This window comes from Jatropha curcas, chromosome 4, assembly GCF_041381405.1.
Source record: "Jatropha curcas cultivar XTBG-Jc1 chromosome 4, XTBG_Jcur_1.0, whole genome shotgun sequence".
NCBI classification, from domain to species: domain Eukaryota; kingdom Viridiplantae; phylum Streptophyta; class Magnoliopsida; order Malpighiales; family Euphorbiaceae; genus Jatropha; species Jatropha curcas.
This window is the reverse complement of record NC_143154.1, coordinates 27474460-27501602: the sequence shown is the minus strand read 5'-3', so window position 1 is coordinate 27501602 and position 27143 is coordinate 27474460. Positions and strand designations below refer to the sequence as shown.

At 35.4% G+C, this 27143-nt stretch overlaps 1 protein-coding gene, 2 long non-coding RNA genes, 1 other non-coding gene and 2 pseudogenes across 5 annotated transcripts; 4 read left to right on the top strand and 2 right to left on the bottom strand.

Annotated features, from left to right (window-relative positions):
• Positions 1-875: 875 nt before the first annotated feature.
• Positions 876-3778, top strand: LOC149497138 (receptor-like protein kinase FERONIA). Of its 2 annotated transcripts, XM_089720212.1 has the most exons (2): positions 876-3098; positions 3202-3369. In XM_089720212.1, the coding sequence occupies exons 1-2, from the start codon at positions 912-914 to the stop codon at positions 3226-3228; spliced, it is 2214 nt and encodes a 737-aa protein (XP_089576338.1). In that variant the 5' UTR covers positions 876-911; the 3' UTR covers positions 3229-3369. The 2 variants fall into 2 exon arrangements, with proteins under 2 accessions (XP_089576338.1, XP_089576337.1); XM_089720211.1 differs by having other exon boundaries at positions 890-3778.
• A 2988-nt stretch (positions 3779-6766) lies between these two features.
• Positions 6767-9497, top strand: LOC105646476 (uncharacterized). Its single transcript, XR_005178910.2, has 2 exons — positions 6767-7422; positions 8018-9497. It is a non-coding gene; the product is annotated as an uncharacterized LOC105646476 (long non-coding RNA).
• A 3964-nt stretch (positions 9498-13461) lies between these two features.
• Positions 13462-14783, top strand: LOC149497137 (receptor-like protein kinase FERONIA pseudogene; annotated as a pseudogene).
• Positions 14784-17399: 2616 nt separating this feature from the next.
• LOC149497136 (uncharacterized) lies at positions 17400-21070 on the bottom strand. Its single transcript, XR_016320470.1, has 2 exons — positions 20489-21070; positions 17400-19764 (listed from the first exon to the last, which is right to left on the bottom strand). It is a non-coding gene; the product is annotated as an uncharacterized LOC149497136 (long non-coding RNA).
• A 4285-nt stretch (positions 21071-25355) lies between these two features.
• On the bottom strand, positions 25356-26578 carry LOC149497134 (uncharacterized; annotated as a pseudogene).
• Positions 25888-25994, top strand: LOC149497135 (small nucleolar RNA R71). Its single transcript, XR_016320731.1, has one exon. It is a non-coding gene; the product is annotated as a small nucleolar RNA R71 (small nucleolar RNA).
• Positions 26579-27143: the final 565 nt, after the last annotated feature.

Sequence of the window (27143 nt, the reverse complement as noted above, 5' to 3'; positions counted from 1 at the left end):
AAAATAGAAAAATAGAAGAGTCTCAAAGAAAGAATAAAAGAGCATAGTAAAAGGGCAAATGAATCATGATAAATACAAAGAAATAGTAATTTATTTAATACCAATACCACTATGGCTATATCACATGCACTTTCCACATAACATAAATTGAACCAAATTGAATAAGATTATTTCACTCTAACTTTGTAATGACATTTTTCATATCTCCAGAAAAATCAAATCCTAGATAATTAACATTTCCATCGTTTAGTAATAATGAAAGGCAACTAAATGAATATAGCATGCAAGTTGGATCGATACCTGCATCATCCGCGTGTCAAAGCCATTAACAAACATAGTTACTAATACCTACGCAAAATTACTTGAAAATCATATGTCAAATATAACTTGCTCTTGCTTTTTTTTTTTAATCTAATTTCAAGAGCATAATATATAACAACATCCAATTCTTAAATAGATCACTCTAACAACAGCAGAATGAATTGTCAAAAATGTGAAAATAAAAATAAAAATAAAACCATGCGTCATTTATTCATTGACAAAATAGATCAACTGTTAAGAATCTCACATCGACTAAATACCAAATCCACAAAGGCTAAATTAGCTAGCTAATTAGTTAGTACTAATCTTTTAGTATTAGTTGGCCCAAGTCAAAGTAAGCATATGTTTCCAACTCATGGGGTTTTTAACTTTTACTCAATTTAACTCTACCCTTTTAACTTTTAATATCAATATAGGAAAATAACTAAAAAAAGCTCATAAACTTGCACCTTTGAGCCATGCTCGGGTTTGCAAATCCCTTTCAAATAAATATATAAAGGATTAGTTAAAGAGAGATAAAAAGATTGAATTTAAAAGCATTTAAATATAAAGATATACACAAAGAGATTTGCTTAAATTTCACACTATCCATGGGCTTCATAATTGCCTCACTTTTTTCTTTGTTCTCTATCTCTCTTATCTTGACAAAATTAATTTCTCTTGCATCTCTCTTCATAATCCTTCTCCCTTGCATCACAGCCGTTCACAGCTTGCCGCCATATATTCCAACAGACATTATCCTTCTCAACTGTGGTGCGTCCTCTCTCACAACATCACCCGACGGCCGAAATTGGGTTAGCGATGCCCGATCCAAAGTCGGTGCCTCTAACTCTCAGAACTCATCATTTGCTTTCAAAGCCTCCCGACAAGATACATCTGTGACCCAAGTCCCTTACATGACAGCTCGTATTTTTCTATCCAAATTCACCTACAGCTTTCCCGTCTCACTTGGCTCAAAATTTGTTCGTCTCTACTTCTATCCTGTTGCTTACTCCAATCTTGATATCTCCAAATCCTTCTTCTCCGTTGAAGCCAATGACTACACAATTCTAAGCAACTTTAGCGCTTTTCTTACGGTCTCAGCCATGCAGCCTCCAGCTGCTGCCATTGTGAAAGAGTTTGTCGTTACTATTCAGGAAAAACAGATGCTTAACGTAACTTTTAATCCATCTCTGAAATCTTTTGCCTTCATAAATGGTATTGAAATCGTTTCCATGCCAGACAGTCTTTATATACACGGAAATGATAGCCCGCTGACAAATGTTGGCATTGACTATCCCTTCTATTTGGATAATACAACAGGTCTTGAGACTGTTTATCGGTTAAATGTTGGAGGACGGGATATCGACGGTTCAGATGACACCGGAATGTACAGGAAATGGGTTCAAGACTCTAATTATATTTTCGGAGCTGCATTTGGCGTGGTGTCTATTTCTAAGGTTAAGATAAATTATACAAAGAGTACTCCGGCTTGGGTTGCTCCTGAATTGGTATATAGTACTATGCGTTCAATGGGTCCTCGACGAAAAGTTAACATTAAATACAATCTCACTTGGATATTCCCCGTTGATACTGGATTCAACTATCTTGTTCGTCTCCACTTTTGTGAGACTCGACTAGAGGTTACCGGTGCGCTTCAACTGGTATTCTCCATATTCATCAATAATCAAACAGCAGTAGCTCAGGCAAATGTAATATACTGGAGCGGTGGTAAAGGTATTCCAGTGTACAAAGACTATGTCATATGGATTCCAGCAGGAGGCCCCGACAAGCAGGACTTGTGGCTTGCTTTACACCCATCTGATGAGCATGAGTTAGCTGACGCGATCTTGAACGGTTTGGAGATATTCAAGTTGAATAATTCAAAGGGTAGTTTAGCAGGGCCAAACTCTGAACCAATAATACTAGTTCAGACACCACCAGTCCGGCAACCAAAATTATTAGAAAGAACAAAAAGAAAAAACGTAAAGAAAGTAACGATTTTAATTGGACCAGTATTTGGTGGTGTGTTATTTCTTGCTTTTATTATTTGTTTCTTTGTTTTTAATCAGAGGAGGAGAGGAAAGAAGTACTCAATTATTACCAAGTCCAAATTCTTTCGAGCCCCTTTTCCTCACACTTCAAGATCCACGACCAGAAAATCTTCTCTAAATCCTTCTAATCAATTCCGTCGGTTCTCAATTTTCGAAATTGAGGTAGCCACATCCAAATTCGACGACAAATCTATTAAGTCCACGACAATTGCTTCACCATTGCCAACAGAGCGTTGCCGTAGATTTACAATTCTCGAAATCAAAGAAGCTACCAGAAATTTTGACGATCAAAACTTTATAGGTTCTGGAGGATTTGGTAATGTATATAAAGGATACATAGATAATGAATCCATCACAGTCGCTATCAAACGGCTAGATTCATCATCAAAGCAAGGGACTCGTGAATTCACGACAGAAATAGAGATGTTGTCACAAGTCCGCCATGTCAATCTTGTATCTTTGATCGGATATTGCATTGATGAAGGTGAAATGATTCTCATCTATGATTACCTTATCAACGGCACACTTGCAGAACATTTACATGAAACAAACAATGATCGTCTTCCGTGGAAAAAAAGGCTTCACATATGCATAGGCGCAGCACGTGGATTGCATTATCTTCATTCCGAGTTCACGCATACCATTATCCATCGAGACGTGAAGACAACTAATATTTTGCTAGACGAAAACTGGATTGCAAAAGTTTCAGATTTCGGATTATCCAAAGCAGCTTTCAAACAGGAGGTCAGTACTACTATAGTGAAGGGAACTTGGGGTTATTTAGATCCAGAATATGCAAGATACCAAATATTAACAGAAAAATCTGATGTGTACTCATTTGGTGTAGTATTATTTGAAGTCTTGTGTGCTCTGAAGCCGCTTGATCGAAATTTGGTGGAAGAACATATGAACTTAGCCATCTGGGCTGAAAAATGCATTCAAAATGGAAACATTTATCAAATAATTGATCCTTATTTGAAGGGGAAGATAGCTCCACGGTGTTTCAAAAAATTTGTGGAGATCGCATTCAGTTGCGTTCATAGCAAAGGCATTGAACGGCCCAATATGAGAGATGTTATGGAAGAACTTGAGTTTGCACTGAAGCTGCAAGACGATGCGGAAGCTGAGAATATGGGAATCAGTCCTGATGGTGAAATCGTCCATCCTTATGTATCTTTTTTCCCTGCCCAATGTGTTGATATTGCCGACGGACCTCAGCTAGACTCAACTTCATCAACTGATTTTGATACAAGTAGTTCAACTACGGGTGTGTTTGGCTCAAGGATTGGCTGATATATTTTTTTTGTTTTCAGCTTTTAACAATTGTTAATTAGCAATTAATGCTCTATGTATGTTTTCAAATATTTGTGGTTAGAAACATTTTCTAAGACATTTCAATTATAATACTTATTCATTAAACATTATTTTTCTTGTTTTGGGGTTAAAAGTAGAATCAAAATTATTTGTAGTTTGAAGCTTTGAGTGATTTAAAGTTCTAAAGACAGACAGGATCAGAGAGAAGGAAATGAAAGGCAGCCATGGCCCCAAGCTCTAAAAAAAATTTTCAATTTTCCTTTAAAATTAGATAAAGTTTTTGAATTTTTTTCCCAAGATGGTGTTTAAAGGATAAGTATTTAAGGAAATAATGTTCCCGTAACAATATTTAATCAAAAAAATAATATGTGTGAAATTTTATTACTGTATTCTTGATGCATGGGCTTAGCTTTCTCATTTGAATGACAGCCTTTTGGGACGTATCTTGAGGGATAGCTACTGGCTGTTTTTGGGTGCCTCTGTTAACCTGCAGCTTAGTTCCTGGCTTCTTGGATTTACTCGTTTTGGTCCTTTTTCAGCTGTAAGCACTCTATATTTTCACCTATTCAAAAGAAACATGACAAGGATTATAAAATGTGGTCCACTTGGCAAAATGATGTATCATTTAGATGCTGTACCATAGGAACTATGGGCCAAAAAATGTGTGCATAAAATGCCCACATCATCTACCCCCTGGAAAGCCCAACTCTCATTGATTTCGGGAAATCACATTGGAGAACCCAACACCATGGAAGGATAGATCTCAACAACCTCAAAATTACAAAGCTAATTTTATGTGCAACTATGGAGACAAGATCCTTACTTTAACTGTCATAAGAGCTATTCATCGCGGAGTAAAACTAACAAGACCCTTCTGCATCAGAAAAACTAATCACATCACTTTTAGTGATGAAACAGTTGTGGGTTCCTTACTCCAAATTGACGCGTAAAATTTTTGGAACTGATATTTCCAATTTTTTGGGACTTTTTCTTGTCATTTTTGGGTTAGAAGGTAACGAATAAAAGTAGTTAAAGAGACTTAAGAAGTTTATCAACCGGTAATTAGATTTTTTTTAATCAGCAAAGTAAAATATTTTATTAATTTGTTTTTAAATGCTGGAAAATTTTAGCAAATTCAATATGCTAAAACCCGAACTAGAAGATTGCCCACTTACATCCAAATGCTGTAGTTAAACACAAAAAATTGATTTTTGGATGAAAGAAATTATTAATTTAAAGGTGTACAATACAGAAAAAAGAGAATCACCGAAATAATTAAACAGAAGACCAAAAAATAATTTTACTTGTGGGATAAACTAAGTTATGATTCTTAAAAAATGATTACACTAAAAGTTTAAAATATTTTTATTATGTAGCCTACAGTCTACTCATTGAACCTCCTAGTGCATCAAAAAGTTTCAAAATATTTTTTATGGGAGCACAATCACTTATAATACTGTCTCCACCCCTAAAGTACAAGGATGAAATAATGTATTTAGCAAAATCAGAGATCCAAGTAATTACCTAAGTCTTTTTAGAGTAATTTTTACGCCTATATATATAAGTTATTTTTGAGAATACCTTTATGTCCTAAAATATAAGTCGTTTTTTAGTAATTATTTTGTCGCAAAATATAACTCATTTTAAGTATTTTAAAAGGTAATAAATGATATTTTTTCAATGTTATCCTTATATAATAACTACATAACTATCGGTTTTGAGATAAATGATAATTTGGTCAAATTACTCTTAGTTTTGTTATAATTTTAGGAGAATTAATTGATTCCTTAATCCTTGTGCAAAAATCCTAAACGACTTATATTTTGGGACAAAATGAGTATTTTCGAGTAATTAATGAAATTCTTTTAATTTTACCCTTATACATATATATAACACACACACATATATATATATATAGATATATGCAATAACTTAATCGTATTAATAAACTTTTTGCTATAATTTAAGAAAATTTATTGTTTACTTAATCACAGTGTAAAAATTTAAAATTTGTAAATAGTATGAGTACTAATTAATAACCAATAATTTTCTCTGGAAATTTTTCCCGAAAAGTTGCTTACCATACAATTGATGATTGGTTCGTTGCCAATTTGAACTATTCTGATTCAGTGGTTTAAATGAGTTTAGAAGTATATGCAATTGGGTAAATAAAAACAAAGGTAAGCATATATATAATCAACGACACCACTCATTTGGTCTACCGCAGGAGACCCATGAATGCGAATTCATGAAAATTGCTTGTCCACTGCAAGTCTTTCACGTCTATGGCATTTACTTCTGCATTATTGGTATAAGAATTGATGCGTACACTCACCATTGAATTTCTAAAATAGATTGTTATTACTTTTTTGAATGTTTTAAAATGTTTGTAAGATTTCTAAATTTATATATTTAAATAATTATTTTTTTATACTCATTCATTAAATAAATTTTTATTAATATCTTAACGAGTTAAGAATAAAAAATAGCAAAATAATTTTTATTAACTAAATGAATTTTCTGTTGAATTTTTCTGTTGAATTTTGTTTTCTTCTAACCAGTTCATCTCTCTCAATAGTGAATACATGCGGCAAAAGTAACGTCATGCTCTTATTTTTAGACATGACCATGGTTGCAGACAGTGCTTCCACTAGAATAATTTTAAATTAATTCAACTCTCTTTTTTCTGTATTTGTTTAACACCATATACATACATTGGTGTAAATCAATTCATAAAGTTCAAATTATTTATATTATTTATCTTTTTTAAAAAAAATTATATATTAATTTTGGATTAAACTTCAATACAGAATAATTACTATTTATAACGCTAGTGATCGAGAGGACTCGAACTTAAAACCTTCCATTTTTCACGTAAATAAAAAAATAACCAGATCATCACTTGATTGATTATTTGTTTAGATTATTATTGAATTATTTATTGCTCAAAATAATATTTTATTATCATTATCATTGTCATTAACAATTCCTCATTCAATGAGTATCAACAAGAAAATAAGTAGATATGCAAAAGTGAAATAATCCGAATTTTTATTTTCAAAGATTTTTCATTTAAATTTAATAAACTGACAGCGTGAAAAATGTATTTAAATATTTAAACGTGAATTAATCATTTGTACAGTGATAAACCGAATCAAAAACCAATTAAAAATCAAATAAATCAAATAAAAACCAAGATTTGGGCGGAATCGAACCGAATCAGCCCAAACCACTTCTAGAAGCCTCTCCCCTCTATATCCAGCGCAAACTTCACTCTCCCCTCACCATTTTCTGCGCCACCTCCAGTCCACCACCGTTACTGCCACCTCCTCTCCTCTCTTCTTTTTCTTCTTCTTCTTCTTCTTTCTTTCTTTCCTTTTTCTTTCTTTCTTTCCCTTTCTTCTTCCCTGCAACTGTGCGTCACTGCCAGCAACTCCAGCAGCTCCAGCAACGTCAGTCGATCACCACCGCGTGCCAGTTGCAGTCGCACCGCCTTCATAGCGCGCCAGCACGTCCCGTAGCTCCTCCGCGCGCCACAGTCAGCCGTCTGCCAGGCCTGTCGCGCCTACAATAGCAGCACCAGCTTCAAGCCTCGCTGCCAGCCGCTCCTCCGCCAGACCGTGTGCCACCGCCGCCGATCGCCACTGTCTCCGCCTCTCTCCGCCACTGTCAGTTGGATCCGGCCACTGGCAGTTACTGCCCTTCGATCCGGCACGCGTAAAAACTCCCGATCTAGCAAAAATTATATTTTGGGGTAACAAAATTAATGTTTATAATTTTAGTTACTTAAATTAATTTTTTTTATTGTAGTTAATTTATTTAGTTAATTTAATTTAGTAATTGTGAGTAGTTAAATTAAGTTAATTTAATTTTCAGTATTGATTTATAATATAAATGTTGATTTAATTAAAATCCTTTCATTAATTTATTGAGGAATTTTGATGATAATATCATGAATGGAATGAAATGAGGAATTGAGAATTTAAGGTAATGTTGATATTGATATTCGGATGGAGGATGAGAAAATTGAATTGATTGATTGATTGCTCGATGGATGGGCCGTGTGGTTTGGAGTTATCAGATAAATTATTGATATTCTAACAGGTAGATAGTCCAATTTTTAAGGGAGATGCTGTCGAAATTTTGGTAGAAAAATAAAATAAATTTCAGAAGAAAATAAATAAAATAGAGTTCGGTAGAAAATTAAAAATTTATTACAGAAACAAAATTAAATATTGAGATTAAACTACGTAGAAAAAGTTAGAATATAAAAATAAAATTCTTAGAGTGGTAGAGAAATATTTCGTCTGATAGAATTATTTTTTTTGTGTCATTCTTACTTTGCTTAGATCGCTCGGGTTCGTCTAGTGCTTCTCCCGGACAGAATCAAGCTAGAGCTTTGTTCTCTACCACTGTGAGTAATAATAAATAATGCATATCAACACTGCATTTGCATAACATTTATTTATAAACATTATATTTTTATTTACATATTTACCATATATTATAAGTATTTTATCATATATATTATGTTACGATCACTATAATTATACTTATATATAATTGTGCATTTGGCTGAAATTGGTGTATTATGATGAATGAATTGTCTGATTATTTGTGCTGTGACTATACTGTGATTTGTTTGTGTGGAATTGGGATGAAGTGGGTCACCGTGGGTTTGTGAGAATGGTATATGTGATATGGATCCTGAATATGATATGAGATTTGGCCGGGTAAATGGGAGATCGGCGCCCCCGTGTGCACCTACTACTATGATCTGTGTGATATGGAAAACCACAGGTTGGTCTCTTTATTGGGCGCACCTGATAATCTAGATTTGATCGCAGCCCGCAGGGTGGCCTCCTGTTGTGAGCGCCTGATGATCTAGATTTGATGGAGACGACCGGGTTACCTCCTGTTGGTATGGAAAAAAATAGAGAGAATGGAAAAACAATGAGAGAGCTGGTCAAGTGAGGATTAGACCGGTCGGCCAGTATGGGGGATCGGCTCCCTGGTGCACATGTGAGAGGATGAGCCATGTGGGAGGACGGCTCATCGGGGGTTCGGTGACTCCACTGACTAATTTCCACGTGATGTGATTATTTGAAGGTGATATTGTTTGTGGGTGCTGATATGATGCCATATGATTGACTACTGTGTGTACATCCAGTATTCTAGGATGCATTTGTGTGACTGTTTGTGATGTGTATTATTTATTATTATTCACTGAGTTGCAAAACTCACCCCCAACAAACCTCTCAGCTACTAGGAAGCAGCTGATTCGATTGAAGCTCTGCAATCTTCTCCGCAGAGTTATAAATGTAAACTTTATATTTCTGTTATTTAATTTTGGATGTATATATTATTCGATTATCAGATTATTATTGAACTCCGCAGTTATAGGGTTGTGTATTTAAATTGGGTTTTATTGTTAGCACTACGCTATAAATTAATTATTGTTTAATTAGCTGCAGGTGAATCAGTAAGCCCATATTGTGATTATGATTTATCATGAACAGGCCCTGGTTAAATTTTATGTATTATTGAGATTGAGTCAGATGTTTGAAAATTTTTATCAACTTGTATCTTAAGTCATATGGGCTTACTGTTTTGATGAAATTGGGACAGATAGTTAGATAGATTGGATAATTTAGGCTTACTACGGGCCTCGGGGGCCTTAAGCTTACCTGGGCCTTAAGCTTACCTGGGCCTTAGTGCCGATCCGGCCCACGGAAACGGGTCGTGACAAAAAGTATAGTTTAGTGTAAGTGTATGATATGTGTTATTTTTATAATATTTTTAATATAATTTTTATTAGAATTTTTAGTATTTTTAATTACTTTAATTAGTTTTTATTTATTTTTATTTATATTTTTGTATAAAGCTTCCTTTAATCACATTTCACTTGATCTTGAGAAATTTTGTAAGATTTTTATAAGAAACCAACTTAACTCCTATCTAGGCTCTGGAAGAGTTCTAATTGGGAAAAAAAAATACAAAGTCTAAAGAGTTTCTTATCTTCAAAAGATATCTTCCTCAATAAAAATTCACTTTCTTAAACGAAAACGAAAATATTCCAGAAAGTTTAGCCATAAAGACAGAATCCATTCATTGTATATTCCATCTTTTTTCTATTGTTTTTCTCTTTCTCTCCAGGACTTGAAATGCTCAAGATTTGTGTGAAGATTCAAGGAAGCCGTCCAGAATTATTTGTTGAATAGTTTTTATCTCTAAACTCTTAATCTTGTTTTTACTTTTCATCATTCATATTGATTATGGAATTATTCTCAAGTTTAATTGAGTTTTATTTAATTACTATGTCGAACTAAATTCTCATACTAGGGATTTGGTGTAGTTTAATTTCTTTTACAATTTATAATATTAAATTTGCTTTTTTTTGTTCAAAGTATAATTTATTTTTGAACTTAATGCTTCCAGGCAGAGTTTCTCCACTGGATTGATTTATTTCATTAATCACTATCGGGAGAAGGGTTTTTGATATGAAAAAGATAATAAATCACATGAGAATAATAACTTGATACGGAAGCTATATGGTTTGACTTATAGAGAGTTTTCATAAGTTAATGACCTTAGGTTATGAATTCACAAAACAAACCATAAAACTTAATGATATAATTCATGTTTGATTGCGCTATTGGAAGATAGGTAATTAGACGGGGTTAAAATAGCTAAAAATAAATCAAGAGAGCTTGTTAGTGATTTTAGGGTTGTTTTCCCTACTTGAACAATTAAAATTGATTATCAAACTAATAAAATAAATTGGATAGAATTAAGTGAATTAAAATCCCTAGTAGCTTTTAATCCTTGTTTTCTTTTACTCAAAATTGCCTTGCTTTATTTCTTTTCATTCTCTTTTATTTGTTAAAGTTAATTTCTTAAAATAATTTCCCTTATTGCCGTTTAAATAATAGTAGATTAATATAATTTTGGTACTTGATATACAATTCTCGCGGAAATGATACTCTACTTACTTTTTATTATTTATTGTGATTTCCTACATTTGCGAAAATCACTATCAACGTACATATGAGCCTGTCCAGACTTTTCCAATGAACTTATAGAAAGTGGAAGGAAGCTACATAGGGAAATGTAGAGCTTCAATTTTCAGTGCTTCTGGATCACATGATCAGAAGCATCTGCAATATCTTTATGCATTGTTTGCAACTTGCAAGATCTATTTTTCCACTATAATGACAGCCAAAAAGGCTTACAAGTGGACTTAAACACAAGTTTTTGATATATAATTTTCAAATCTTTTTGTTTGAACATACGGAAAAGCCGAAAAAGACTCCGCGAGCCAAAGATTTTATATACACTAAATCACGGGAACAATGATTTTGTGCTCTTTCTCTTTTCAGCTCTTCTTTTACTATTTAAAAAGATTATAGTACCCTTATTTATCAACATTCCATCATTAACCACAGCAGTAGACGTCATTTGTTTTCAACGGTAGATGGAAGGATAGAGGATTACAGCTGGCAAATGATGGAACGTATAAATCTGCCTGTGAAATTTACGTATTACTTTGTGAAACTTTTAAGTTTGAAGATACTGGTACCTTTAAAGTTACAATTTTTAGTACTAAATGTGCACCTCATATGTGGCCAAACAAAGCGTGAATCTCACACACCCAATGAGATGGAAAAAAAAGATGACAAGTGGGATAATTTTCATGCACAGGCTTCAACTGATGTAATATATAATAAAAGAAAAAATTTTCTATTCATTGAGTAATTTAATTCAAAATAATTTTTAATAATTATTTCTTCAAAATAAAATTCAAATCTCTTCAAAAATTCAAATTTCCTATACCCCTAAACCTTTATAAGTAGTTGGAAAATATGGAAATTAAATTCAAACAACATTCAAAGTTCTAAATGTTTAGCGTTTTAGTTAAATTAAAATTTCATCTCTATTAATTTTACCATTGGGTAATATAGCTTTTACAGTTGCTTTTAAAGATTAACTAAGCACTTTTTATAAAACGTTAAATACTCTAATACTTAACATTTTATGGAGATTAATTGAATAATTTTGATAATTACACTCAAGGTTTTTTTTTTCTCAAATTCAGCTAATTAGCTTATTTAACTTTTAGTTGTTCGAATAGATTTTCATGAAATGTTGAAAGTCAAACGTTACATAAGTTAACTTTTCACAAAATGCTACTTTAACCTCTAAAAGCTAGTTCAGACATTATATTACCGAACACTATAAAAAGTTATTACCGGACACAGCTCAGAAGTAGCTCAGTAACTTTTCACAAAAAGTTATTCCAATCCATGTTTAGATTAATAGTAGAGTGTAATTTGATTTTTGAGGGCCGTCAGATTAGGCTCTAACTTATAATCCAACGACCGTTGAAACAAATCGAGTATTACCAATCCAACCTAAAAAAAGAGCCCATTCGAAAAGAAGTTTGAGAAGGTGGGCCTTGATTAAAAGCCCAAGATCATGTAGAACTGGCTGCTCATATGCTTTGAGTTTTGACAAGTAGTACACGAAATACAAATATCTTACAACCTTTTCAAAGAAACTTAACCAAATGAAATTATGCGCCTTCATCTTTATCTCTAAATTTAAATTCCGCATACAGGCCTAACAGATAATATTGTCCAGAAACACCAGAATATTGTTATATGCCTTAAGACCATGATTTGCGGGGTGAATGGTAAAAGCTAGACTTGAAGTCAGTCAATACAGAACTTCCTGCTTCCAAGCCAGATGGTTAAGTGAAGTGGACACCGCTCTGCCTAACAGAATGGTCATAGTAATCTAGAACCATAACCAAAAATTGCAAGACCATGCTAGTATAACAAATATGGTTTAAAAAATTTATCTATGGTTATTGATCCAATATCTATTTTGAAATATAAAATATTAAAATTTAAAATTATTCACTCTGACAAAATTTTTAATTATAATTTTATGAAGAATTATCTTTACTATGATATATTGAGAGATAAAATCTCTCGTGTTTATAGAGAAGCTAATTTTAGTGTGGATTGGTTCGTAAATTATATTATGAATTTTTTTTTATGAGAGTTCGTCATTTTCTCTTACCTTCTCCGTGTTTGAATGAATGACTTTTTATAATATCAATGAGTGATTAAACACTAACTTTGGTCTAAAGCAGGGGGCGTAAGAATGCGAGTTCATGAAAATTGCTTGTCACATTTTTTTCCACTCCGACTCATTCAAGTCTATGGCATTTTCTTCTGCATTATTGGTACAAGAATAGACCGGCCATTAAAAATTTTCCAAGTAGTCAATTAAACATTGAATTTTCAAGTGATACTCTCATTTTTATTATTTCCATTTATAATTTTAGATGCAACAGCTGAAATTAAGCTATGTGAAGCGAAATAAAAAAATATATATATATTAAGATTTTTTTCTTAGGAGTATTTCTATATCCTTTCAATATGAAAATAACCTCTCTTATCTTTAATATCTATGCTTCAAACTAAATCTATAAAGAGATAAATTGAATAATAATATAAATATCCATCTGTGATTGGCATGAACATTAAAAATTTAACTTTTTTTCAGCCAATTATTTCATAATATTTATTCTTATATCACTTCAAAATTTTAATTAAATCAAGTAAAATTTCATTTTAAACTATAAGTAAAAAAATTTTTAACTAAGAAAAAGATTTAAAGAATACAATAAGCCATTGAATTTTAAGGAATTGTTCATAATTTAAAAAACCTTAAACACTTACATATTTTCAAATCTTAAATTTCTAATTTTACTGCACCAATCTAAAGAGAGCTCGAGTGAACTAATTTCTGTTATCAGTAGTGAACTATTGGTCAAAATAATCGATGGATAGCAATCATAAATTTTGATGTCCCATGTCCTATGTCTAACAAGAAAGCAACACATTTTTAATGTCTACAAAGGATCCATCGATGATGGCGCCTATACTGTCGCAATCAAGCGATTACATTCATCATCAAAACAGGGAGCTCGCAAGTTCAAAACAGAAATCCAGATGCTTTCCAAGCTCCGTCACACGCATCCCGTGTCTCTAATCGGATACTGTGATGATCCAGGCGAGATGACTCTGGTATACGAGTTCATGCACCGCGGGACTCTCCGTGATCATCTCTACAAAACCAAAAACCCTCCTCTTCCATGGAAGCAAAGACTACAGATCTGCATCGGAGCTGCACATGGACTGCATCATCTCCATACAGGTGCGAAACACCCGATCATTCACCGCGACGTCAAGTCAACGAACATACTGATAGATGAGAACTGGGTGGCTAAAGTTTCTGACTTTGGCTTGTCAAGAATGGGTCCCACTAGCCAGTCCCAAACGCACGTCAGCACTGTTGTCAGGGGTAGTATTGGGTATGTAGATCCAGAATATTATCGTAGGCAACACCTCACTGAAAAATCTGACATGTACTCATTCAGAGTTGTTCTATTGGAGGTATTATGTGCTAGGCCACCTGTAATTCCAGGATTACCCAAAGAGCAAGCGAATTTAGCTGATTGGGCCAGAATCTGCTATAGAAGAGGTGCACTCGATCGAATAATGGACCCGCACTTGAGAGGTGATACTGATCCTGCCTGTTTGGAGAAATTTGGAGAGATTGCGGAGAGCTGTCTGCGTGACAACGGAGCACAAAGACCGGCAATGAGCGGCGTGATATGTGAGATGGAGTTAGCATTGCAGCTTCAAGAGACGGCAGAGAAGAGTAGAAATAGTAGTGTTGAGAGTGTGGGTGAAGAGCAGGAAAGTCCATTGTTGTTGCGTGGGGAGGCTGTTGTAACTACTGATGATGATGATATATTTAGCATTTCAGGCGAACAAAAGGACTCCAGGAGCACAGTTAGCAGTGGTGAAGGGAGTGCTGCTAAACTTGATCCTGATGGATTTAAGTCTAAGTCTGTATTTTCGGAAATTATGAATCCAATGGGAAGATGAAAATTGTAGTTAAGTCCAATGGATTTAAGCCTCTGGTATGCTTATTAACGTCTATCAAATTTGGCATGGTTTTAGAAAGGAATCCTGAGAGTAAATGCTGATGATCTTTTTCCAATTTGTAGTTACAATAAGAATGGACAAAATTTGTTTATACTCGACAATGTGCTATTATAGACAACAAGACCTGCTCGCTTTTTTGTTTCTTAAAAATGTTGTTTCCCGGTTACTGGGTTTTTAGTTGTTTGAAAGAATTGCAATTGGATAAATATGGAGACTAAGATCATTACCGCTGCTCTATTCTGCTAATTTGAATATTTTCTTAAAATTTAAGCATTTCTATGTAATTATGCTATTTCTAAATAATGTACTATCTAGATTTTCATTAATATAATTAATAGTTTGATATGGATTTCTCTCTAATGATATAATTAATCCAACTTCTTAAGATCTGCATTGCTCTGTTTGTGAAGGGTATAATTATTCTATTTTGTTGTCATTGTCGTTATAGCTATTCTATTCACCAGGTGTTCCGCAGTTCTTTATTTAATTTGTAATCAACAAGGTCTTTTTAAAATCCTATGGATGACTTTCTACATACTAGAAGTCTTCTTGCCCGACCCATTTTGTCGATGTTACATATTTTGTCCAACCACAATTAGACCTTACGGTCAGCCCCTTACTTTCTGAGCACGTACCACTTGATTAAATGATAGTGCCAAAACTTGTCAACATTGAAGACTTGTTCAAGTCTTTGTTTACTCCCAAAAATGCTTTTTAAGTTAACAATTAACAGTTCTTCAAAACAAGAAAAAAGAGACTTTGGTATACATGTTGCAAAAGCTCTGAGAAGGATATAGAGCTTGTGACTTCAGTAATTTGGATAAAAGAAAAGGGTGTGTCTGATGGTGATGAATTATATTCTCTGATTGAATAATAAATTATATCTAGTTTTATTATGATAAAAAATCAATTATTTAACATTTTTCTTAAAAAAAATTAGTAGAATTTTTTATCACTTAAATTTAATTTTTATTTAACTAGTGCGAATACAGGAATTGGAGATATAGATCACCATATGCACAGTCAGGAGTGAATTGGTATATTATATTGTCAATATCTCTATATATTGTATATTTTCTCATATATTTATCACATGATTAATTAATGGCAGTCAATTATTAGCTTAGTGCAAGTATTTTTCTTATGCCCCTAAACCTTTACAAGTATTTGGAACATACGGAAAGAAATTAAATTCAAAATCCAAAACACAACATCCATGGGCTTCATAAATGTCTCAGTTTGTTCTTTGTTCTCTGTCTTTCTAATCTTGACAAAATTAATTTCTCGTGCATCTCTCTTTATAAATTTTCTCCCATGCATCACTGCTATTAACAACTCGACGCCGTATGATCCAACAGAAATCTTCCTGCTCAACTGTGGCGCATCCTTCGACACTACATCACTGGATGGAAGAAATTGGGTTAGCGATTTCAACTCCAAATTTCTAGCCTTTAATTCTCAAATCTCTTCACTTGAGTATACAGCCTCCCTTCAAGATCCCTCTGTAACTCAAGTGCCATTCATGACCGCACGTATATCTCAATCCAAATTCATCTACGTGTTTCCTGTCTCACCTGGCTCAAAATTTGTTCGTCTCTACTTCTATCCTGTTGCTTCCTCCAATCTTGATATCTCCAAATCCTTCTTCTCCGTTGAAGCCAATGACTACACACTTCTAAGCAACTTTAGCGCTTCTCTTACAGTTTCAGCCATGCAGCCTCCAGCTGCTGCCATTGTGAAAGAGTTTATCATTACTATTCAGGTGAATCAGATGCTTAACATAACTTTTAATCCATCTCTGAAATCTTTTGCCTTCATAAATGGTATTGAAATCGTTTCCATGCCAGACAGTCTTTATATACACGGAAATGATAGCCCGCTGACAAATGTTGGCATTGACTATCCCTTCTATTTGGATAATACAACAGCTCTTGAGACTGTTTATCGGTTAAATGTTGGAGGACTGCATATCGACGGCTCAGGTGACGGGCGTCGAATCCGCCAAAAATAATTAACCTGCTCCCCTACAAAATAAAACTTGTAAATATGGTGAGAAGGATCGAACCCTAGGGATTAGCTTTGTCGAAAATAGACCAAAACTGAAAATAAAATTAAAAATAGATATTGAAACGGGGGAATTTAATAATCGAACTAAACGAATTAAAATTAAATCAAAGAAATAAATGCAATAAAATTAAAAATTGAACCTGAACAATTGATAGAAAATTCAGCCAAGGCATACCGCGGATCGAAAATTTGATTCGAGTGATCATTGATTCAAGATTAATTCCTTAATTCATATTACAGACAAGTTATAGCCAGAAAGAACGTCAACCCAACCAATTCTACCGTAGGAGTAGGTTGCTAAGATACGATCTAATAACAACCCCTAATCAACTAGCAATCCTAAGTACGACGAAGGATTTAATTGTTAACCGCTTTAAAATCTAATAGAACCCTGTCCAGATTAACAGAAACTACGAGCATCCATTTAAATCTGATTATATTCTTTCTTAATACAACCTAGAAAGTTCTACCCAATTAAGTTATATTAATTACTACTGCATCAACCTAACCAAACAATTACGGATTTGATTACGCCGAATAGCTATGGAAATTTCTACCAAACAACATAACGGGCCCTGTTAAATCATTCAATAGAATTTCGCTAGGGGATATATTTTCCCAATAAATCACAGAAAGGATATAAATGCAATAGAATAAAGAAATTTAATTAAGTTCAATATAATCTCACAATCGAAATCAAACTTCTACCTTGGTTTAGCCTTAACTGAACAGAACGTTTAGCCACACATGACTATGGAAGAAAACATCCTCACAAGAATTGAAAGTTCGGTAGAAATCTCTCAAAAAATTCTGTCAAATTCGTCACAACCCAAGGGAGGCGAAAGATAATCCACAAAAAGACCTAATTTCGACTTAAATAGCCCCTAGAAGGTGGGGTCCACTAATACAATAAAAATACCCACTAAAACCTGTGTCTAATATCATCCTGTGGCTGTAAAACGTGCTGGAATTAGTTGAAGAAGTCGTGACCAGCCAATAATGTCACAATCAGTCCGCTGGTCTGATTTCCTGCTTAGTCTTGCCCAAGGCTAAGAGCCTAACAACTTGCATTTGTGTTCCAAAATTCCAGCAGCTCCTTCCTTGCTCCAAAACATTTCAATTGTGTTCCTTTTTGCTTCATTCATATCAAATCCAACTTTTCCTAGCATAAAAACAATAAATCAAGTTAAACCACTCTTTTAAGCACAAAATGACACCAAATCAACACAAATATAACAATAAAAGAAAATTGGATTTGCAAGTTATCAAATTTCCCCACACTTATCCCATGCTTGTCCTCAAGCATGACTTAGAATTCGACATCTATTCTATATAGGAGACCACAACTTCACAACGAAACTCGATTCAACATATGCAAAAACCGCAAACAACGCAACATCGCAATTGGATATCAAACCGTCAAAATCATCCCATCATCCTGAACTCAATCGAAAAAGGTTACACTAAGAATTCTGAAAACACTCACGCACACATACGAAGCTTGAATCAACAAATGTTTTATCGAGCAATAATCAAAGCATATAAAATACATTTTCGTAGCTTCAAGAAAACAAGATAATGAACAACCATAAGCTCTCCTCGCGGTTCCCTCTCCACTAATGTAGGACAAGTCTCAACTAAGGATCATCAGGTCTTTTATATGGGTTAGGCTAGGGTAATGGTTACAAAAGAAAAGGATAATGTAAGGCTAGAGAGTAACAAGAAAATAAGTCTTTCACATTAAGTTCAAAGAGCAATGCACGTTATTAACTTTAATGTTTAGATGGCAACAAATGCAACTTCACAAAACAAAACATAACATTGTAGCCTTTCCCTCTATTTTTCTTTCTTTTTATTTATTTTATTGCTGCTGTTTATTTATTCTTTCTTCCTTTCTTTTTTTTTCTTTTTTCTTTTTTTTTTTATTTCTTTTCTAATTTTCTTTTCCTTTTTTTTTTTTCGACATCACAACGACTAATTACATATAAGTCGCTATGACTATTTATTCCAAAACACAAACATAAACACGAAACAAAAATGCATTCGCGCCAAAACTTGAAACTTAAACATGCATGCTCAACAACGATTAAAAAGAGTATTTCCTTGTTCAAAGGTGGTGGGCAAAGAGCTTTTTGTGTTATATGGTTATATTGGGGGTTATGAAAAGAATTTGGAAACACGCATTTAGCATGCTTCGTTGGCTAGAAGGGGTAAGAAGGATGGTAACGTCAAGGTGGGAAAATGTAGAATTTTTTTTTTTTTTTTTAGATTGACCAAAGAATGCCTAGATCATTTCCAAAGTCGAGACTCACCTAGGATTTCGCCTCAAGGGAACGTAGAAGAGAGTTCTAGTGTTCGGAAGCTATCCTAAAATTTTTTTTTTTCAACGATTGCTCTCAAAAACACTTATCAAAAGAGGCTAAGTTTCGAAAACCCGATTTGAGAATTCAAAGTGTAAACAATTTAAACCAAGATTCACGAGTGCAATGACGGTCAATTTCAAGTTATGGTTTTCGCTTGCTAAGTCTTGTCGTCTAGGGCTCTCACAATAGTCAGACCAAGTTTCAAAAGCAAAGTTATCCTCTCTAGATATCCTATAAATTCTAAATCATGTTTAAAGACACAATTAAGTCCCAGAGTAATCCCAAATGCAGCTCAAAAATAAAAAATTTTACTCAAAATATTCATGGGATAAGTGGTAAATAAAAACTCTAGGAGCATTTTTACAAAACAGTCAAAACCGGTCAAGTTTCATACCAAATATGCACATGGCAGCAGCATAAACATAAGCAAGTACTAAGAACAACACATGGCAGTAAAATTAAAAATTTCAGCAAAGATGGTCACATTCCCCTCCCCACACTTACTCCACACATTGTCCTCAATGTGGACTCAAGGCTTAAAATGTAAATAAAAGGTAAAGTTGAAGGAAACTGCCCTGTTGTGAAGGAAACTGCCCTGTTCTAGCCATTAAGAATATTGCTCTTGCTCATCCTGAAATGCAACTGAAAACACAAAAACACAACCAAAAGAAAAACAAAAGAACAAAATGCAAACCAAATGGTTGTTAGTCTGCAAATGTTATTCAGCTTTCTATTACCTCAAAGATGTTAACCAAGCAAAGAGCCAGCAAAGCAAAATCAGTTCAACTTAATAAACAATTCTGCTCAACTATCAATCAAATTTCCAATACTGAACATGGCATTAAAACAACATAGCAAAACAGGCAAGCAAACTTAGTTCAAACAATGACAACAGATTCTAAGTTTTAAGAGCTCATATTCAAAATACTAATTTTAAACCCAATAAATTGATCCCAAATCGCATTGAACACTGAATTTAGTCAATAAAAGCCTAGAATTAAACCCAACTCATAATATTCAGCGATCGAACTCCACTCAGTTATCAATTCCAACTCCAATTTAAACAAAATTCGAATTATCAACAAGCAAGAAAATTATAAAAACGTCCCCTTCAGCAAGTATTGCAAAGTTAAACAATAAAACCCAATAAAAACTTGCGAAACAACAAAACCCATAAATCATAATGTGCTCAAATAACTTCAGCCAACAATCTATAATATAGCTAAGTTCTTCCCTAATTCAAATTCAGCAACAATTGATTAACTAAAAAAAAAAACCCAATTGAAATCAATGACAATGCAGTAAATTGGAGCACAGACACTATCTTAAATCACGATTTCTATTCTAATAGGAAGTAAATTAATACCTGTTGCTGAAGTTGGCACGGAGAGGAATCAGATGAGGAAGGAAGACTCTGCTGTTGGGTTTTGCGTCGCGCTGTAGAGTGACGTAGGATTGGGCTAAGGACGAAAAGAAAGTCTGTTTGGGTTTTAGATCGTCGATCGGAGTGACAAAATTCTTGTCGTCGTTCTTCAGAACTCTTGCCGTCGTTCAAGACTCGCAGCCAACGCAGATTTCGTCCAAAGAGTGCCTGCTGCCCCTGTTGTGCCTGCTGCCCCTGTTTGGGTTCTCTTATTCTCTCTTTTTTTTTTTTTTTGTTTTCTTTTCAGTTGCCGCACAAATATAACCAGTTATTATTATTATTTTTTTTTTTTTTACCCAGTATAATAACAAAGTAGCTGAATAAAAAATAAAAAATAAAAAAAAGTCAAATATACCCTCTTGCTAAAATGAATAAACTCTCTATACTCACCCCAATGAACACAATAAAATACAAAATAAAACAATTTTAACCATGCCATTTAAAAACCCCATAGAAGCTTTGCTCTAGACTCTTGAACCCAGAAAAACACAGTGTCCCCAGGTTAGGGACGACACCCTTCATGAAAAAAAAATTTTTTTTTTTCAAAAAAAAAAAAAAAAAAATTAGGAAGAAAAAAAAAAAATGAAAATTCACCCAGCTGGGTTGCCTCCCAGTAAGCGCTTGATTTTAACGTCTCCGGCTAGACTTTCTTGAGCTAATCAGCTGTACTCCCCAGGCTCTTCGAGCCTCAAATTCTCCGATTGAGTAGCTCCAAAACCTTCATAAAATGGCTTCAATCGATGCCCATTCACTTTAAAAATTTTATTGGTCTCTAGACTTTGAATTTCCACTACACCATGAGCAAAAACATTAGTAACAACAAATGGACCAGTCCATCTGGACCTTAACTTACCAGGAAATAATTTGAGTTTAGAATGAAATAATAGAACTTTTTGACCAACTACAAAGCTCTTCCTGGATATCATGCCATCATGGAAAGCCTTAGTCTTCTCTTTGTATATTCTGGAGCTTTCATAAGCTTCATTGCGAATTTCCTCAAGTTCTTGCAATTGTAATTTTCGGTTATCACCAGCTTCACCATACTGCATATTGCAGCGCTGAATACCCCAAAATGCGCGGTGCTCCAACTCGACAGGCAAATGACATGGTTTGCCATAAACTAAGCGATAAGGTGACATTCCTATCGGTGTCTTATACGCTGTCCTATAAGCCCATAAAGCGTCGTCCAGCCTGACGCTCCAATCTTTTCTATTAGGACTCACAGTTTTTTCCAGTATAGACTTCACTTCCCTATTCGAAACTTCTGCTTGTCCACTTGTCTGCGGGTGGTAGGCTGTAGAGACACGATGCGTAATACCATACTTTTTGAACAGATTCTCCATAATCTTGTTACAGAAATGAGTTCCTCGATCACTTATAATTGCTCTTGGAAGTCCGAACCGAGAGAAGATATGGCTCTTGACAAAATTCACTACTGTCTTCGCATCATCAGTCCGGGTTGCCTTAGCTTCAACCCATTTGGACACGTAATCCACTGCCAACAATATATAGCTGTTCCCGAATGATGATGGGAATGGCCCCATAAAATCTATACCCCACACATCAAAAATCTCACAAATAAGAATAGAGGTAAGGGGCATCTGATCTCTACGACTCAAATTACCTGTCTTCTGGCAATTTTCGCAAGATTTGCAATAAATGTACGAGTCTTTAAACATTGATGGCCAGAAAAGTCCACACTCCAGAATCTTGCGAGCTGTTCGTTGAGGACCAAAATGACCTCCACAAGCTGATGAATGGCAGAATTTCAGAATGGATGGCACTTCCACATCCATAACACATCTTCTAATCACCTGGTCAGAACAAAACTTCCACAAGTATGGATCATCCCAAACAAAATACTTAGCATCTCTCTTGATTTTATCTTTTGCAGCTCTAGTTAAATTTTCCGGTAAAGTACCTGCAACTAAATAATTCACTATATCAGCATACCATGGAACAACTTTTTGGAAGCTAAAGAGTTGCTCATCTGGAAAATCACCGTCCAATGGTGACGGCTTTTCATTCAAAATCAACCGGCTAAGGTGATCAGCAACAAGATTCTCGGACCCCTTTTTATCTCTTATCTCTATATCAAACTCTTGAAGCAAAAGAATCCAACGAATCAAACGGGGCTTGGAATCCTTCTTCTTTAACAAATACCTCAATGCTGCATGGTCAGAGAAAACTATCACCTTTGTTCCTAACAAATACGACCTGAACTTCTCCAAAGCAAACACGATCGCCAAAAGCTCTTTCTCTGTGGTAGAGTAGTTGCATTGGGCATTGTCCAGCGTTCTTGATGCATAGTATATGACATGAGGATTCTTCTCAATACGCTGTCCAAGAACAGCCCCTACAGCATAGTTACTCGCATCGCACATAATCTCGAAAGGATAGTTCCAATTTGGTGGTTGGACTATTGGAGCAGAAATGAGCTTCTCCTTCAACATATCAAACGCTTCTCTACACTCCCCATTGAACACAAAAGGCACATCTTTTTGCAAAAGCTTGCAAAGCGGTTGAGCTATCTTTGAAAAATCCTTAATAAAGCGTCTGTAGAAACCTGCATGGCCAAGGAAAGAACGAATCTCCCGCACACTTGCAGGGTAAGGTAAGGATTTAATTACATCAATTTTAGCTTTGTCAACCTCAATGCCTCTTGATGAAACAATGTGTCCTAGAATCAAACCTTGGTCCACCATAAAATGGCATTTTTCATAATTTAGCACTAGGTTTGATTCTATACACCTCTTTAAGACTTTTGTAAGGTTAGTTAAGCATTCATCAAAACAATTACCATAGACAGTAAAATCATCCATAAATACCTCAATAATCTCCTCTACAAAATCTGAAAATATACTAACCATACACCTTTGGAATGTGGCTGGTGCGTTGCAAAGACCAAACGGCATCCGTCGATAAGCAAATGTACCAAAAGGGCAAGTGAAAGTCGTCTTCTCTTGGTCTTCGGGTGCCACTGGTATTTGAAAGAAGCCTGAAAAACCATCAAGACAACAATAATGAGAACGACCAGCTAATCTTTCCAACATTTGGTCAATAAATGGAAGTGGGAAATGATCTTTTCTTGTGGCTGCATTTAACTTCCTGTAATCTATGCACATCCTCCACCCATTTTGAACTCTTGTAGGAACCAACTCTCCTTCAGCATTCTCCACTACAGTAATTCCTGTCTTCTTAGGCACTACCTGTACGGGGCTTACCCATTTGCTATCAGAAATCGGGTAAATCATACCAGCATCTAACAACTTCAGTATTTCCTTCTTCACCACCTCCATTATAGGTGGATTCAACCTCCTTTGAGCTTCTCTTGTGGGTTTGCTTCCTTCTTCTAGAAGAATCTTGTGCATACAAGTTGATGGACTCAACCCTTTAATATCTGCTATTGTCCATCCTATGGCCTCTTTATGCTCCCTAAGAACTTGAACCAAGCACTCTTCTTCAACCTCACTAAGTTTGCTTGAGATGATAACAGGCAGTGTGTCTCCATTCCCCAAAAATGCATATTTTAAGTGGCCGGGCAGCGGTCTCAACTCTAACTTGGGTGCCTGCAAAACAGATGGTAAAAGCTTCTCATGGTGAGAAGGCAAAACAATATGGCTGTGGCTGCTTGTTAGGGGCTGATTTGTCTCCATCTCACACACAATTTCCTGTACATTTTCATTAACCAAGAAGGTTTCCTCAATCTCTTTAATACTGTCCATATTAATATTCCTGCAAAGCACTAAATCAAGCTCGTCAACAGCATTTAATTCAAACATTTCTTGTGCTAAAGGATCAATTGCATCAATAGAACAAATACTAGACACATCACTAGGGTACTTCATAGCCTCATAAACATTAAATTCGACTTTCTCACCATCGAACTCCATAGATAATGTGCCTTCATAAGCATCAATTTTTGTCCTTGCAGTGCGGAGAAAAGGTCTCCCAAGCAATAAATCAGCTACAGTCGAGGATTTATCATCCTCCATATTAAGTACATAAAAATCTGCTGGAAAAATTAAATCACCAACCTGAACCAAAACATCTTCTAGCAATCCCACGGGATACACTATAGACCTGTCTGCCAATTGAATAATAATACGCGTTTCTTTCAAGGGACAACCCTTGAAAGATGAGTAGATAGATAAAGGCATGACATTTATAGAAGCTCCTAAATCACACATAGATCTCTTAATCCCTACATTGCCTATTTTACAAGGAATAGCAAACATACCTCGATCTTTACACTTTGGTGGGAGTCTCTTCCTTTGAATCATGGCGGAGCAAACTTCACCCATCTCTACCTTCTCAACACTATCTACCTTCCTTTTGTTGGTACAAAGTTCCTTGAGAAACTTTGCGTACTTCGGTATTTGCTTAATAGCATCCAATAATGGAATATTCACCTCCACCTTGCGAAAGGTCTCCAAAATGTCTTTCTCTTCACTTTCCTTCCTTGTTTTAACCAATCTCTCGGGAAAAGGAGGCTGAACAGTAAAGGTTTGGGGCTGCCGTACTTCAGGCTGTTCGGAAGGCCCATTTCGGTGAATTTCTACCTCCTTTTCAGCTTCTTCCTTAGAACTGCTGCTGCCTTTTTTAGGGGCTGCTGTGTTTAGCTCTTTACCACTCCTCAAAGTGATCGCACTTGCATTTTCCCTTGGGTTTACCACCGTTTGGGAAGGAAGCTTCCCTTGTGTTTCCAATCTACTCAAGGAAGATGCAAGTTGACTAATTTGTTGTTCCATATTCTGCATTCCCTTTCTTGTTTCTTGCTGGAATTCTTGTTGAGAAGTGGCAAGTGACCTCACAATATCTTCCAATGGTATTTTTGGGGGAGGAGCTTGTTGAGGAGGTGGTCTAGCTGGTTGGTATCCTTGGAAATTTGGTAGTGGCTTCCATAGCTAAGATTAGGATGATTCTTCCAATTACTATTGAAGGTGTTACCCATCGGTCTTTGGGGCTGCCCGAAATATCCTCCCATAGCGTTAACTTGCTCTTGATCACCATACCATGATGGACATGTGTCAGTTGGGTGATCGCTGCAACATACCTCGCACACACTTCTCTTCACAGGTTGCCCTGCAGCAATAGATTTAACAATAGAGGTTAGTTCATTCAGTTGAGACTGAATGGAAGAATCACATACCTGATATAGCTTCCTGGAGGGTTCTTCAACTTGGCCAAATTGTTGTGAATTGGCGGCCATAGTGGAAATAATTTCTCTTGCTGCGAGTGGAGTCTTGTTAACAAGTGCTCCCCCACTAGCTGCATCAACCATCTTTCTTTCCATGTCAAGCATCCCTTCATAAAAGTACTGTATTAGGGACTGTTCAGACATCCCATGTTGCGGGCAGGCTGCACATAACTTCTTGAATCTCTCCCAATAGTCATAAAGACTCTCTCCAGCCTTTTGTCTAACCCCACAAATTTCTCTTCGTATGATGGCTGCCCTAGAAGCGGGAAAATACTTGTCCAAGAATGCTCGGGCCATATCAGGCCATGTGGTGATGGAACCTGGAGGTAGATTAAGCAACCACTCCTTAGCAGCATCTTTAAGAGAGAATGGGAATGCTCTCAACTTAATTTGCTCTTCAGTTACCCCCTGCGGTCTCATGCTAGAACAAACTCCATGGAATTCCTTCAAGTGATTATGCGGGTTTTCAGTCTTTATTCCATGGAAAGCCGGAAGTTGATGAATCAGACCCGATTTAAGCTCAAATGGCACTTCCAACTCCGGGTAAGTAATACACATAGGCTGCTGCTCTACAGGGGCAGCCTGTAGCTCTCGAACAGTGCGGTTTTCAGCCATAACTTCCTCTTGGTCAATTTCTGCAAGAATCTCTTCCTGCTCTAGACTTTCTTCTTTGGTTTCAGCTGTAAAATCAAGGTGACCAGCTGCTGGACTTTCCGGTTCAGTTCCGGAAATCGATTCGGCCCACTTTCGCTCTTTCGCTTGTCTCCTTAGTGAGCGGGCTGTTTCTCTATCTCAGGATCAAATAATATTGGCAAATTTTCAGACCTGGTCATTCAAAAAGACAACAAACAGTAAAGTTAACTAGTCCCCGGCAACGGCGCCAAAATTTGACGGGCGTCGAATCCGCCAAAAATAATTAACCTGCTCCCCTACAAAATAAAACTTGTAAATATGGTGAGAAGGATCGAACCCTAGGGATTAGCTTTGTCGAAAATAGACCAAAACTGAAAATAAAATTAAAAATAGATATTGAAACGGGGGAATTTAATAATCGAACTAAACGAATTAAAATTAAATCAAAGAAATAAATGCAATAAAATTTAAAATTGAACCTGAACAATTGATAGAAAATTCAGCCAAGGCATACCGCGGATCGAAAATTTGATTCGAGTGATCATTGATTCAAGATTAATTCCTTAATTCATATTACAGACAAGTTATAGCCAGAAAGAACGTCAACCCAACCAATTCTATCGTAGGAATAGGTTGCTAAGATACGATCTAATAACAACCCCTAATCAACTAGCAATCCTAAGTACGACGAAGGATTTAACTGTTAACCGCTTTAAAATCTAATAGAACCCTGTCCAGATTAACAGAAACTACGAGCATCCATTT

Excerpts from the sequence above, each read along its gene's own strand:
- LOC149497138 (XM_089720211.1), top strand. The coding sequence starts at position 912 with ATGGGCTTCATAATTGCCTCACTTTTTTCTTTGTTCTCTATCTCTCTT.